A 17,500-nucleotide genomic window follows, 5' to 3' on the forward strand; every position below is an offset into this window, starting at 1 on the left:
ACTCCTCTAGTTTTTGACCTAAGTTGATACTCCTTAATTAAGCTCATTACACCTAAGAACTGATCTTCACCAGTGGATGACGCTAGTGGAGGTACTCCAAGTAGCTAAGTCTGTCTATTAATGTTAACTAAAACAGCCATTCTATCCCTTTTTAACATTTTTCCTTTGTTTAGCTCAAACAAGGTCTTCCCATCAAAATGAATTATTCATGGATATGGAGATGCGTCTATGGCTGCTTTAACATCTTCTTTTGAAATTTTTGCCATGTTTTCATTTTCTTTTTTCATTTTTCTATATGCGGTAGACTGACTGCTTTTAACTTCTTTAAGATCAGCACCTGATTGATATAGAATTGCATTTGTTACCTTCTGTAAAACATTTGGTGATATATCACAGGCTGTAGCAGTAAGTGAAACATTACCAGCAAAAACATCTTTTGGAGTTTTTGCAATTACTGTGTCTGGGTTTTCAGAGACTTCTATATGATACCAATCACCTGGCTCGAAATCAGATTCAATTGAAGAATCATCGCTTAGAATTGTGTCTATAAGTTCAACGTTGGGTACATCATCTCTCAAAATCTTAGGCTGTAAACGATTTTTCTTCCTGATGATTTCTTTTGCCTAATTAACAGAAAAAATATAGTTTTAGTTTTTAATTTTAAAATTAGTGGAAAAAAGAATTAACAAAGCTTGAGAAAGAGCTAAAGTAATTAATTAAAAGTATTGAATACCTTTTTTCTATATTTAATATCCTCTGAACCAATAACAAACTTTCTTTCATTTTCCTGATCTTCAAGAAATTTTAGATCTTCAATCTTGTCTTTTAGTGATCTTTTTTTATCTTTACTGATTGTGTCTTTGAGATTAGAATTACCAGCCCAAAAAAGTTTTTTTATTTCAATCTCAAACTCGTTTTGTTTAGCCAAATCACCACTATTTTCCCTTTTTGCATTTTTTTTCAAGTTGGAATAGGACTTATGCAATTTAAAAAGTTTTTTAACTAAACTTAAATCAGTTAACACATCAAATCCAGCTTTAATCCAGGGTCTCTTGATTTTAGACAAAATACATTCACAACAACTCTCCGAACATTAAAAAAATTTTTTTTTAGGGGGACAAGCAATAATACTTGATATTGATACAGATCGACATTGTTAATTATATATTAAATGTTGAAGTATATCCAAGCCTGTTGGAAGTTGTATATCTAAATAGAAAAATTTATATTTTATAAATAAAATAAATTTTTTAGCAACTAATGACTCATTATAATTCCAATATTAATAAAAATGTTTATACCTGATATAGCTGGTTTTGCCTCTTTTATAATAAAAAGTTCCTTTTCATTGACCTAAGTTGTGCTTCACTAATTTTTAATGTTTATTGTATGTACTAATCTGTATTTATTAGAAAAATTCAAAGTTTTAAACTATCAGAATTTACACGAAAATATATGTATATAACATTAGGCATAACAGAAAATATATTTTAAAAAATACCAATTTTCATGATTTTCCATATCACCAAACATAGATTTTTGAGAAGTAAGGAAAAAACCATATATTTTTAAACAAAAATATAGGCCTATATATATATAGCAGAAAAAAAAAATTGAAAAAAAAAAAGAATTGCCCCTCCCTCAAGACACCCGAAATCGACCAGTTTTCGGTCAATTTTCCCCTAAATTCTTAGCTTGAGGGGGGGGGTCAAAAGTGAACGGACAGCGCTCAAACTTTGTGAGGCTCATTTTTTATATATTTGCCCCAAATTTAGGGGGTATGGTTTTTTAGATTTGAAAATTCACTTTTTTTGAATACCTCTAATATATATATATATATATATATATATATATATATATATATATATATATATATATATATATATATATATATATATATATATATATATATAAATATATATATATATATAGTTCTATAGATTGTTGCATTTAGGAAGTACGGAAGGAAAAAAATGACTCTTACGCCAACACATACGTCACTTTTAATTACTTTTGACTTTCGTCCAACATTTGCGTGTTGCCAGAAAGTTAAAACCATTAGTTTAATTATAAATTAATAGTTTTTTAAAAAAACCGCAAAAACGCAAATTTAATTGACCAGAATGTTTTTAAAAACATGTTTTTAACAATATAAACAATGTTTTTACTTTTATTTTTTTTAATAAAATGTTTTTATTTTTATTTTATTTAATAAAATGTTTTTTTTTTTTTTTTTTACTGTAAATTTAGCGCGGAGTGCTGCTACCTCGACTATCTTATAGCCTGACTCGCAACGGATTGCTGCTACATCGACTGACAAATAGCCTGACTCGCAATGAATTGCTGTTATATCGACTGACAAATAGCCTGACTCGCAACGGAGTGCTGCTACATCAACTGAGGGTTTGGTTGGGGCAGGCAGTCTATCAATTAATAAAAATAAATTCTGCTCTTGCATTTTAATTTTTACTTTTTGTCAACAAAATGCGGAAAAAACTTTCTGACTACATATAAGAGTTCTAATTCCAAAGGCCCTATATATATATATATATATATATATATATATATATATATATATATATATATATATATATATATATATATACATATATATATATATATATATATATATGTATGTATATAAATATATATAAATATATATATATATACATATATATATATATTATATATATACATATATGAATATATATATATATACATATATGAATATATATATATATATATATATATATATATATATATATATATATATATATATATATATATATATATATATATATATATATATATATATAATCAAATATAAGGAAGAAAGAAAATACTTTTCATAGTTAAGCTTGTTATTTGTTTCAATCCACATCTTTAACCCTTCGTAAAGTTGGGTTAAAATTCTTAGATAAAAATTGCATTTTTCTTCAGTTGAAAAGTCTGTAAGAGTACCTTTGTTCTAGAAAAAATATAGATTTATAATAATAACAACAACAACAACAACAACAACAACAACAGCAACAACAACAACAAAACTAACAATAATAATAGTATAATATTTTATTATATAAACATTTAAATACTTTTTTTGAATATTTTTGTAAATTTTATTTAAACCAAAATTATTTTATTTTTTTAAATATATTTTGTTATATCTATATATATTCTATATATATATATATATATATATATATACATATATATATATATATATATATATATATATATATATATACATATATATATATACATATACTTATATATATAGAATATAAATAGTTATAACAACATTTATAATAACATTATATATATATATATATATATATATATATATATATATATATATATATATATATATATATATATATATATATATATATATATATATATAGGGTTATTATAAATGTTATAATACTAGTTAATATAATAATAGTGTTATTATAAATTATAAAACTATCTATATTCTATATATATATATATATATATATATATATATATATATATATATATATATATATATATATATATATATATATATAATGTTATTATAAATGTTGATATAACTATTTATATTCTATATATATATATATATATATATATATATATATATATATATATATATATATATATATATATATATATATATATATATATATATATGTATATATATATATATATATATAAATGTATGTATGCATGTATCATCACCAAAATCTAATCCTATCATTCGCTAATATTAATGGTCTTCAAAGTAACTTTTCTTCTGTTGAGTCTTATATCTTGCAAAGTTCACCAGACCTACTTGTTCTTTGTGAGACTAATTCGAGTTCAGCTATCTCATCTTGCAATCTTAGTGTTGATGGTTATCTTCCTTTAATTCCTTAAAACTCCAATAGTCACAAGCTTGGCCTGGGCGTTTACATTCGTAAGAATTCACTCATTTGTCGTGAAACTAGGTTTATATCATTAGACTATTCTTTCATGTGCCTTCGTTTAGCACCACTTCACTCTATCGTCTTTCTCTTTGTTCTATATTGCTCTCCTGTTATTTCTGATCATGTTGACCAAGCCCTCTATCTTTATCCATCAGCTAATATAGTTGTTGTTGGTGACTTTAATGCTCATCACACTGAATGGCTTAGCGCTAGTATCAGTGATTCTGCAGACATTAAAACCCACAACTTTTGTCTTCTCAATCCCTAACTCAAATATTCAACTTTCCAACTAGCTTTCCAGACAACCCGAATCATTTACCTTCTCTACTCAACTTATGTCTTGTTTCTGATCCTAGTCAGTGCTCAGTTTCTCCACATTCACTTTTGGGTGCTTCTGATCACATTTTGATCTCTCTAAAACAAATATCTCATTCTTCTTCATCAACTGAATCCCCCTATTATTGTACCTCTTACAATTACCTAAAAGCTGACTGAGATTCTTTCCGTAATTTTCTTTGTGATGGCCCTTGGGTAGAAATCTTTCGTCTTCCTGTCGACAAATGTGCTTCTTACATAACATCGTGGATTCAGGCTGGCATGGAATTTTTTGTTCCCTCTCGACGATTCCAGGTCAAGCCTCACTCTCCTCCATGGTTTTCCTCACACTGCGCTGCTGCAATTGCCAATCGAAATAGTTACTTCCATACATATCAGCAAAACAATTCTCCAGAAAACAGATGTCTGTTTATTACTGCTAGAAACCATTGTTAAAAGGTTTTTTCTAACGCCAAAACCCGCTATTCTCAGGTCATGAAATCATGTATCTCATCTCAAAAATTAGGCTCTCTTGACTTCTGGAAAATCTTTAATAGTATTAATAATAAGGACAAATCTTTAATTCCACCTCTCTTGTATGGTTCAGATTTTGTCACCTCACCTAATGACGAAGCTGAATTGTTTGCTAAAAACTTTTCATCAATATCATCTCTCGATTCCACTAGTTGCGTTCTACCTGATATAGCCATCAAACAGGTTGATCCATTGCTTGCATGGCTTACTATATAGCAGACCTTGCCAATGCGCGGCTTGCGTAAAAAACTGGAGGCAAGATTAAAAATATTACTTTGCAGTAGTTTATATTTTCAGTTAGGTGATTTTCGCATGAATATAATATTGGTATGATATATCTACTAAAAGTAACTTATAAAAAGTGAAAAGATGAATTTATTATCCTTTTTTATTTTTTTATTTTGTTTATAACATTGTAATATAACTAACGAATAACATTTATAAAAATTTTAAATTAACTTAAATGTATCTAAAACTAATTATGTTTAAACAATTTAGTATATATAGATTTATATTTTGCTATAATTTAATATTAGCATTTACCACAAAATTTATTAATGGGTTTTTTAAGTATGAAAAATAAATTTTTGAGAAAAAAGAGATAAAATCTTTAAAGAATAAAAAGTAAATACAACCTTTTTAGATATTTTACTAAACACTATTTTACAGTTTTTGTTAAAAACATTGCAAAAATTTTACTTTGCGCTGAGTTTTATCAACTTCTGCTATGGCTCCTTGTGGGAACGAGGTGAATAGAGTCGACAATAATTATTTAATAAAATATTTGTCATTATTAATCCATGATGTCTTTGCATACATAATAAATAAAATTCTGATAGCATCATAAGGAGGTTACACAGTGATGACCGACAAGTGTCATTATATACTTCATAAAAAAGAATGTAACAGTAAGTTGCCCATTGACAAACTTTGTCACCAAGAATTGTTAAACCTCCTCGATTTATGTCCTTTACAAAATTTCCATACGCTTCATAGAAATAAAAGGTGTCATCTGGATTTTCATCTTCACAAATAATATACACAGCAATATAAACTAATGACATTTTAATATCAACAGTCAATGAATCACACAGAGCAGGTAAATTGTCAATAACGTTGCAAATACCCTCGCTTGGTAAAAATTTACATTTTGGACAAGAGTGATCTGAACCTAGATTGGTTAACACATCTGAATTTTTCTCAAACTTTAATAGCAACTTTGTACGGTATATAGATACTTTTTCAAGAACTTGTTGAACGGAAATAAAATAAGTTCCTCCTGAGCCTTGTCTTAATTTTCCAAAGAGCTTTTCTAATGAATCTGTTGTAAAGTTGTCTAATAATACATACTGATGAGTTGTATCTAAAAGATATTTTGACAACTGAACCAAACCATAACAGGTCTGAGCTAAACAATTAGCAGTGTCTCTTGTTAGTAATTTGACTCTTTTTCCTTTTTCTATTTTTTTCATTTGTATTGCAAAATCACCCATTGCAGAAAGTTTGCTTAAAATTGTCATCATTAGCAGAAGCAATAGCAGCTTGATTAGAATCTTTCAAACAAATGTCTGCATATGGACTGTGAACATTACAAATTTTTCAAAATTCAACAACTTTAGAGATGAAAATAATCGTCCCTTCATTTTCATGCAGGTCTAGATGACTTTTTAATGCTGACAATGTTTCATCGCAAAACACTTGCAGACAAGTGATAACTTTTTGTCTTTCAATTGGCTTTGGATAAACAGAAACTTCCGTTAATTTAGACATTTTAACAATGTTTTTCGTTTCAGGCTTATACAAATTAATAATATCAACCCACGGTGCTATTTTTTTTTCTCCATTAATATAAAATTCAAGTTCTTGAGTTTTTTCTGTGATCCAGTTATTACATATACTTTTTAATAAATGAACATAATCAAACAAAAGAAAAATATTGTCTTTAGTACGTCATGCTTCCTTTTTTTCAAAAAAGTTATAAAACTTCTAATTGACTCTGTTACCATCACAGACAATAGCAACAACATTGCCCCCATTATTTTTAATTGCATCAAGGATCAGGGTTGTCTGTTCAAAAAGAAACTCAGCATCAAGTTCTCTGACTGGTAACATTTTGGTCCATTAAACAATGTTACAACCAAAAAGCTCAGTACTGTGTTTGCTAACAGATGAAGTTTGTTAACTGATTTACCAAATACTATGCCACCATGATACTGCAACATTGGTTTAACATAAACCTCATCAAGAAGTAAAATGCATGTTTTTTGTCTATCATCTCTAAGATTTGAGAAAATATGTCTGATATAAGTGGTATCATCTAAAGATTTGCATTTAGATGTAATTCTTTCTAAAGTACGTAAACTTGGAAGTTCAAAATCTTCTCTGATGCGATTGTAGGCTGATCGTGAAAGAGAAAAATAAACAAATGCTTGCACAATTGTTTCAATTGGATACATTTTTTCCCCAATACATGTTTTATTCATTGACAAAATTTGTTGATATACAACTTCTTTTAGGGTGTTATTTCACAACAATTTAAAAATCTTAATGCTTCTTGGATATGAGAAAATTTGCTCATAATATAAACTCAGTTAGATGATAAAGTCATAACACTAATTTTAACTCCACAATGAAATGCTTCAAAAGTGAGATCTTTATATATGCAAAGAAGAAATCTAGCAATAGCACTTTCCTTTAAAAAGTCTGAAGACTGAATATATAATATATCATTGCATAAATAATTAATAATAGCAAAATTTAATTCATTAGTTTTTAACTTTTCATATAAAACATTAATACTTTCTATTTTTTCTTGTGAATTAAATATTGCTAACTCGTCCTCTTCTTGCCAGCGAACACTATTAAAACTTTTTGATGTTTTTCTAAGTGGCATGGGTACAGTAGGAACTAAGCTTGGCTTTATACAATCAAATACTGACAGAGCATCACAAGGTCTCAGCTTTCCATAATCAGTAACAGTTGAATAATTTTTGGCCAATGTCTTTCACATACTACGGTGTTATTAGTATCAGGAACATTATCTCTTGGTATTATAACAATTCAACGTTTTCGTTCTTCAATGTTTCTTGGAAGTCTAAATATTTTAACTCTATTCTGAGGATTATAATTGCCATTGCAATTTGTTACACAACATCGACGAACCATTTTTTAAATACTAAATTAAATCCTTTGCTCAATCATTCACCTCTCAACTAACTTTCTTTTTTTAAATTTGGAAGTTAGTTAAAATGATTACGGGTGTTTAGTTATTGTAAATTTTATGCAGATATTAAACTTATGCATACATATATATTCAACTTAAATTAATTTTATTAAACAAAATTTTAAATAAAAATTATTTTGTTAATTTTATAATAATTATTCATTAATGTTTTATAATTATTATTGTTACAAAAAAACCACCCCCGTATTTATTTTGTAAAACTGCTTGTTATTTTTTCAAATATAAAACTATCTTGCCTCCAATTTTTTACGCAAGCCGCGCGTTGGCAAGGCCTGTTATATAGTAAGCCATGATTGCTTGACATTTGTATCACTCCAGCTTGTGGCCCAGACAACATACCTGTTATTTAGGTTTTTGAGTCTTTAATTAACAAACACTTAATCTTGAATCTTGAATCTAACAACTTACTTTCTGATCATCGATATGGATTTTGATTTTCTTGTTCTACAGCTGATTTGCTAACAGTAATAACCGATAGGTTTTATTGTGCATTTGTTAAAGGTGGGGAGGTTAAGGCCATCGCTCTTGACATTTCAAAAGATGTTGAACTTATGGTGTATCTGGCAGGCCTTGTTAAGAAGCATTACACAGCTTGTATTTTGCCTGCGAAAAGGCAATTTCCCTACGCGTTTAGCAGTTTTGCAATATGCAAAAACTTTTATCTTTTAGAATATTTAAATTATCTTTTGATATCGTTTACATGACGTTTATTCAGAAGAAATAAAGTCGTAAGTAAAAGCATTTAACAATAATTGTAAACTAATAGATTTTTTGTTAAAGAAACAGTTCGTTTAATAATTATTTTTTTGTTTTTAAAAATTAGATACAGAAAATAAAGTGTTTTAAGTTTTATCTTAAAGAATTAAATATATAAATTCCTTTTAAATATAAAATTTTTATTTTGTCATAATAGTTTAAAAAATGCACGATTTATTTTGATGTAAAATATTAATAAGATATTTTGTTTATTGTTAATTCAATAATGTAAAGTTTTAATGACATTTGTATAACTTATGGAAATAAATTATAATCATAAATGTTACCTGGTAACATGGTACCTGATAAATAATAAAAAAACTCTTTATTGTTTAAAAACATTATTAAAAAGAGTTCACAAAATAAATAAGAAAAAATTTATTAACAGCTAATAAAATAACCAAAAACCAACTGTAAAATTAAAATAAAATAAACAAACATTATGTTATGTTTAATGAAAAAATATTTCTTTTAAAATATAAAGTAGTTTATATCTAAAAAAATAATAAAAATAATTTTTCAAATAAGAACTTTTATTTAGATTTAGATTATTTTAGATATATTTTATTTGTAACTTTTGTTATAGTGAGAAAATAAAAACTGTTTTTTAACGCGTTAATAAAATGACTTTAATTATAATGCGGTACTTGAAAAGACGCTAGTGATGCAATATAACTTCTAACAATACAAAATATATTTGCTGAGTTGAGTTACTTTGAAATGCATTATGCGCAGTGAAATCTCGTAAAAAGGCCTGATCTGGCAACATCTTTAAGATTATTAAATTCTTCCTTTCCAATCGTAGTATAAAAGTTGTCCTTGATGGACAGAATTTTTTCTCTTATTCTGTAACTTCAGGGGTTCCTCAAGGTTCTATCCTTGGCCCTATACTCTTTTTAATTTACATTAACAATCTTCCAGATATTCTTACATCTAAGGTGGAATTGTTTGCTGATGATACTAACATTTATTCTTGGTGTGATAAGAAACACTCTTTGATTGCTTGGAGGGGGCATTTGAGCTTGAAAAAGATCTCTATTATGCTACATCATGGGGCTCACAGTGGCTGGTAAACTTCAACACTGATGAAACTCTATTTTTTTCAGCCAATCGTTATCGCAATAGTTTAGATCTTCCTATATTTATGAACGAAGATGTACTCAATGAGTCATCTACTCTTCATCTTCTAGGATTAACTCTTACTTCCAATCTTTCTTGGAAACCATATATCAAATCTGTTGCAAAATTAGCATCTGCTAAAGTTGCATCTCCTTATCGAGCTTAACACTTTCTTACTTCGGATTCTATTCACTATCTCTATAAATCTCAAATCTGGCCTTGTATGGAATACTGTTGCCGTATCTGGGGCGGATCATCTAATGATGCCCTTTCTTTTTTAGACAAGGTGCAAAAATACATTGTAAACATAGTTGGACCTGCTCTTGTAGCCAACTTCCAACCATTATCACATCATTGTAATGTTGCTTCTCTTTCTCTTTTCTACAAATACTATAATGAGCACTGCTCTAAAGAGCTAGCGTCTCCATATGCTCTAAAGAGCTAGTGTCTCTAGTGCCATCTACTAAAATTCATTCTCGTGTTACTTGTCATTCAATTAAATCTCATTCTTTTTGTGTGACTGTTCTTAAGTGCTCCAAAAACTTCTTATTCCTCAAATTTTTTTCCTCAAACATCAGTTCTTTGGAATTTGCTTCCTTCATCTTGCTTTCCTGATTCATATAATTTTCAATCCTTTAAGTCATCTATTAATTGCTATCTTGCTCTACAATATTCATCTTTTCTCTTCCATTAACTTCCAACTCTAATTAGTGGTTCCTTGCAGCCTTGTTTGAAATGAAGATGTCTAAAATATATATATATATATATATATATATATATATATATATATATATATATATATATATATATATATATATATATATATATATATATATATATATATATATATATATGTATGTATGTATGTATATATCAAGCTTGGCCAGGAAGGCATGCGATTTCAAGTCTTTATATGACCACGCAAATAATATTTTGTTTCGATGATTTAATCACGGTATTTAACAATAACGCTGAAAAAACTGGTTTTTAATTACTTTGAAAATAAATAACGTCGACACGTATATCTTTACTAACATTGTTATATTAGCAAATTGCTTTTAAATTCAAGTATCATCAAAAGTTGTATAATTTTTTATTCATATTATTTAATTATATAAGAAATTTTTTAAGTAAAAATAAAAAAAGTAAAAATTAAAAAAAAAAAATTAAATTTTATAAGCGACTTTAAACAGCTAAGGTGCCTTTAATAAACTTTATACAAGAATCACTAAAGTTTTTGTTTAGAAGAAAAAAAAAGACAAAGTTTTTTGAAAGCCATTTGAATAAAATAACTTAGATTTTTACTTACATTTTTACAAAGCATCTAAATAAAGTAATAAATTACTTCTAATGATTTTTTATAAAAACATTAATGAATAATTATATAATTTTTTATATTTATGTAAGTATTTATTTTTTATTATAAATGTTTTCGAATAAAAAAAAATTATATCAATTTCTTAAACAAACGGTTTAATTTTTTTTTCTTTTGTGCAAAGAATTGTGAAGAACCTTTTTTTAAACTTTTAATTGTGCACATTTATTAAACAATCATCAGTTGTACGTTGTTACTTTATTTAAAAAGGGTTTTGCAAAATATTATATTATAAAACCATTAGTAATGATAAACGATTCAAAGTTATTTATTACAAGGGTCAAATCATTATATTTCAACCAATTTGAAGAAAACTTTGTGGATCACTATCTCTGATTTTTCTGATTTTTACATATTGTTATGTGCCTTAAGTAGATAGGTTAAATTTGAAATTTCAGACTTCCAAGTACAGTTCAGAAGTTATAGCCTTAGAAACATGACACATGGCCCCCGTTGATTTACAAATGGTCAAAACAGACTACTTTAGAGCTGTATAACTTTTTTCTCGCTTTCAATAAGTGTATCATTTTTTCTAGAACAATTTTCTGGATAGTTGTCTCTTTAAAAAAGTGGTTTTTACTAACTTGTGTTACATTAGAAAAAAATTATGACCACCTCAACTTTGGAAAAAATCCTAAAATTGATAAAATATGCTAAAACCACATAATGAGTGGGGGGGGGGGGGTAAGAGGGTGAGGGAGGGGTCAAGACCACATACAGACCACTGATTGCCTATAATAAAATAGAATTTAAGAAAATAATTTTTTAAAAAAGCAGCAGTTTATTAAATATGTTAATATATAACTCATTATTAAAAATTGAATATCTCATTTATAATCAACAGACTGCTAATCATTTTTTATAGTATAAACTAGGTGTCTGATATGAATTTATGAAGATATTAAGGTTATCAAGTTATTCAAGTTTTCAAGTTATTCAAATTTTCAAGTTAAAGAGTAAAGTTTCAGTAAAGAAAATGGCATCTTCCGGTAACAGAGTTGCACTAGCAACATCCACGTCCCTGGTAGTACCGCGCTCAACTTGTTTCTCCGCGCAGCGGCCTTGTTCGTCAAGGTTCGTGTTTCAGAGTTATAGAGTTGAGAGAGGGTTATAACCACAATTAAGTAGCCTCCTCACCTGTAGTGGCCTTCTGGGCCTTGGGGAGGTGAAATAACAAAAAAAAAAAAAAAAAAAAAACATATCTAAGTTAGGGTAAAGATGAAGTTTGTGGAAAGGAAACAATCATGGAAAACGGAACAATATTTTAATTTTTTATGTTTTGTAGTTTATGTATATTGGCAAATAAATATACATAATTTTATATTATTTAATTGGTATATAAATATACTAATGAAATATATTTTGGCAAGTAAAACGCTATTCCAACGAAGGGAACTGCCATAAACTTGCATTGCAATTTCAAAATGGGCAAACTGAACATGTTTCTTCAGCTAAAAATATACTAAACCCTGTTAAATGCCAGAACACCTTGGTGGATATGATGCAAAATAATAAATGTGATTCATACAAAAACATTATAAAAATTGCGTATGAACTGGCATTAAAACCTAATCTTCCGTTAACGGCTTTTAAATTTGCAATCGATGTTTTAAGAAGATGTGGTGTCCAAATGATTAAAAGTATTATTATTATAGTTTTATATATTTAATTTTTAAATAACAGTTTTTATCCTTTTTAATTTCGCCAAAACAACTAATAAAACTTGTTTCTTTTTTTAATTATCAATGAAGTATAATTTTCTATTTAGGTAAACAATTATAGTTGGATGACAAGGGAGGCAATGCAGCTCATTGGTGATACTGTAATGCAAAATGAATCAGAGGTTTTGAAAAAAGAGAATTTTTTCCTATATTAAGTGACGAATCAGAAATCAGAAGTCAGAAAAACGGTAAGTGAAAAAGAAATGATTTTAATCAGGACAGAAAGAAATGGTGTTGATTAATTTTTGTTATTTTTAAATTGCCATTACACTATATGTATATATGTTTCATGTTATGCCCTTTTTATGACTGTTAATAATATTTAAAATTTAGGTGATCCTATCTGTTTTTTGCTTCATTACTGCAAATGGCAGACTTTGACAGGACATGTGCAGAAGCAATAAAAGTTTGAATCGACAGCATTTTTATTAATGGCAAACCTTTGCTGTAACATAAAAACAATTAAAACAATATAAAGTTGTTGCATGCACTACTGATGGTGTAGCAGTTAATACAGGGATAAAGATGGGTTTATTAACACAAATGGCAGCCAACTGCCAATGGCTTATTAAGATATATTGTGCTAACCATTGAGTTGAATTAGCAATAAAAGATTTAAAATGGTGGATGAAACATATCCTGCAATCTTTAAACTAATTAAAAATTCAGGAAAAATTAAAGAAATGGTAAAAGCTGCATCGGAAAGTGAAAACGTGTTGTACCTAAGTCTTACTAAAGTTACAGGTATTCACAATGAAATTTAAATTTAATTGTAAATGAAGCAAAAAGTTTATATATATATATATATATATATATATATATATATATATATATTATATATATATATACACGCACATATAATTTAGGTAATAGGTTTGTGAGTTATCGTCATACGGCATAAAAACAATTTCTGGCGCTGTGGAAACCTTTAACAACAGCATTTGAAAATGTTAACGCAGATTCAAAGAGCACAACTGCAGCAAAAGTTAAAGTTCGAGGGTTATTGATAAAGTTAAACTCCTATTATAAAAAGTTATAGATAAACTAAATTTAGTACTCGAGTCTTTCCAATACATGTACACCGGTATACAATAACATAAAGTGGTTTGATCCAAACCAATGGGGATCATGGAACAAATCAAAACAAATTGAAGAACTTCATACCCATTTTAAGGACATTTTGGATAAAGCAGGATTTTTGATTACATATTGTTTAAAAGAAATCAAATAAATTCAAAAATTTTTTAAAGGTAACTTACCTTGGTAAACCAGCCCGCAATATATAGAGCCATACTTTAAAAAGACGATGGACTGAGCACCCAAATTTCCGTAAAATAGCAAGTTTAATCATATGCTTATCTGGGTTGAACTCATCAGTGGAACGAGCCTTTAGTTTTCTGACAATGCTTATGTTAGACCAAAGACTCAGAATCAACCACAAAACATTTAACGCTATCTTGGCCATTAAAATCAATGATCCAAATTTTAGTGAAAATGATAGGAAAAATGTAATGGAACAGGTTACCGATATATTTTTACAAAAACAGCAAACAGCTATTTTTGATCTAATAATTCAACCTGCTACAATAATAAATGACAAAAAAGACGACATTGATTACGATAGTTTAAGCAGTGAAAGTGAATGGGAAACACCTGAATCGAGTGAAAGTGAAGAAACTGTGTTCGATTTTGAAATTAAAGATATTTTGGGCTTATTTATTTAAAATGAATACTTATAAATAATTATAACTATATGTTCCTTTTGTATGATAAAAATAATACTTTATGATTTCTGCATATTTTATTTTTGTTTTTATACTTGCGCTATATTAAATACATTAAAATATATTTTACAGAATTAAACCTGATATATAAAATACTACTGCATTTAATACCCTTCTATTGGTTCTATTCATTAAAAAATGTAAAAAAGATTTATATTTTTTTAAATTCATATAACGCTTTTTTTATACACGCCTATATTATGTAAGAAGAATATATTTAAGAAGTATAAATACCAGAACCTTAAAAAATCTGTTTGAAGAATATATTTAAGAAGTATAAATACCAGAACCTTAAAAAATCTATTTGTACTAAGTCTCTTAGAAATTAAAAATTAGATTACCTAAAATTTTAACTTATATATCACATCAACATAACATATATTTTCTCCTAACTTCAAAAAGAATACAAAATCAATTACAAGTTCATAAAAGAGTATGATAGTAAATTAAACGGAAACAATAGTAATAATTAAAATTTTAGTTGAAAAAGAATTGTAAAAGGTTTGGTTCAAGGTTTATTTAAAAAAAGATTTCAATATAATTGTCACTATATCTTTATAGCTTAGCTCTATATCATGCTTAAATTTTTGAAATTTAATTTAATTTACAAAGCACAAGAAAAATGAATTAACTTAAGAAGGGCAATAAAAAATGTTATATTTTATTCCATTATTTTAATAAGGCAATATATTAATGCTCAAATAGATCTTGCAAAATTGCTAGGTTCATTGCAAAATTTTCTAAGCAAACGTCAAGATGCTTTAATAAAGAAACATGATGGTTGCGAAGGTTATTTTTCTGCCATTTTTTGCGTTGCTTGCATATTATTGGTTTGGCTATATCTGGAATAAACTCAACAAAAAACCAATGATACAACTGATAAAACTGGAGAATAAAAAAAAAAAGTCTGAATTTTTATGCAAGTTCGTTTTCTGTCTTTTTATCGCTAAAAAAAACTTTTATTATTACAATAAAAATTTTTACTATACTTATATTTTTACTAACTGGCATGAAGAATCAACTAAATAAATTTCAGAATAAAAAAAAATTTCATCAAAACATAATGATTTTAATTTTTCAAAAAAGCCCGTGCAAGACTATCTTGGCGGGCAGCCCGCGAAGATGGGTTTCGACAGGCTATTTATAGCTTGTGCACTTATTTACTCCTGCCAAAGTCTACATATATATATATACAAATATATATCTAAATATACATATATATATATATATATATCTATATATACATATATATATATACATATATATATATATAGATATATATATATATAGATATATATATATATATATATATATATATATATATATATATATATATATATATATATATATATATATATATATATATATATATATATATATATATATATATATATATATATATATATATATATACAGTAGGGATACAACATTTTCACTTTTTTTTTTCAAGTTTAAAATTAGCATTGCCCTACCTGATGAGAAATGGTGCAAATATGTTATAAATCACACTGTTTTACTTTGCTTTGACAATAACCACCCCCAGGACACAGATTTAAATATTTCTATACAAGCGGTGTACCAAAACCAGCATGTAGCTCATCCATCGTGAACTTTGTTTGGTCAACTTAATTACTAAATGATTTATAGATGAAATGAATGGCTCATTTACTTACTTTCAGTCTTATAAATTTTGTTTACATTAAACTATCTATCACATATTTTTTTGTTTTACTACCTAAAAGTTTGCACTAAGTCAAATATATTTTCATGCACACTCATAAAAAAAGACAATTATTGGGAGGTTTAAATTTCTTGTTCAAAATGAAAAATCTAGAAATGGAAGATTTAAAAATGGTAGCCAAAGAATTGAAAAAATTGTGAGAAAAGTTAAATTTTCCATTCATAACAGTAAAGTCGATAGTGAAGAAGATTGAAGCATTAATTAATAATTATGATAAAATTTTAAAGTGCCATAATAAATGTGCTCAAGTTAAATTTGAAAAATTGCTTGATATCACCAAAACAGATGGCATCTGGTTGGCCAATGAAGATAAACAATTTTATCAAATGCTGATGATATCACATGGTTATGCAACATTAGCGCAAGTAAAAGTGCATCCAACAAAAGTTAGGACCAGAAGTTCCACAAGTAGTAATCTTCTTTTATTGAGCAAAAATGTTGCATCCAATCTATCAACATCTTTAAAAACTTCTGACAATGATACTAATAACTGTGATTATTCTGTTGAGCCTCCTGCTAAAGCAAGAAAAACTAAACCATATTCCACTACAAAAACTGCAAAAAGAGACTAATCTAAGTTCTTTTAAGTCAGCAAAAGTTTGCAAACAACTATCAGACCACGCTAATGACATCCCTACACCAACTCAACCTGCCATTTATACAACATCTGTCAGAGAATCACAGAAAATGCAGCAGAACTTTGAAGAAACCCTTAAAAATGACAATTGGGTTTGAAGAAACCTTTAAAACCTTTAAAGAAACCCTTAAAAATGACTATTGGCCTTAAAAATGGACAATTGGCTTTGATGATAAGAAACTTAACCAAGAAATGCAAGTTCTTGTTTTAAAAAATCAGAACTGTGAAGTTCGCTTAGCTGCTTTGAGTCTAAGTGATAGGAAAGCATTAACAATTTTTAATGGATTAACTGAGGTGTTAGACCAATATCAATTATAAGAAAGCATTAAA

At 27.3% G+C, this 17,500-nt stretch overlaps 1 protein-coding gene across 2 annotated transcripts in view; it reads right to left on the reverse strand.

Annotated features, from left to right (window-relative positions):
* Nucleotides 1-17,500, reverse strand: part of LOC101234912 (anaphase-promoting complex subunit 2) — a 106,863-nt gene that overhangs the window by 87,800 nt on the left and 1,563 nt on the right. For both annotated transcript variants that reach the window (XM_065791789.1, XM_065791788.1), the window contains exon 2: nucleotides 2,844-2,968. In XM_065791789.1, the coding sequence (XP_065647861.1) occupies nucleotides 2,844-2,968 (125 nt within the window). The remainder of the gene's footprint in view (nucleotides 1-2,843; nucleotides 2,969-17,500) is intronic.

Source organism: Hydra vulgaris, chromosome 02 (assembly GCF_038396675.1).
Source record: "Hydra vulgaris chromosome 02, alternate assembly HydraT2T_AEP".
Taxonomy (NCBI): domain Eukaryota; kingdom Metazoa; phylum Cnidaria; class Hydrozoa; order Anthoathecata; family Hydridae; genus Hydra; species Hydra vulgaris.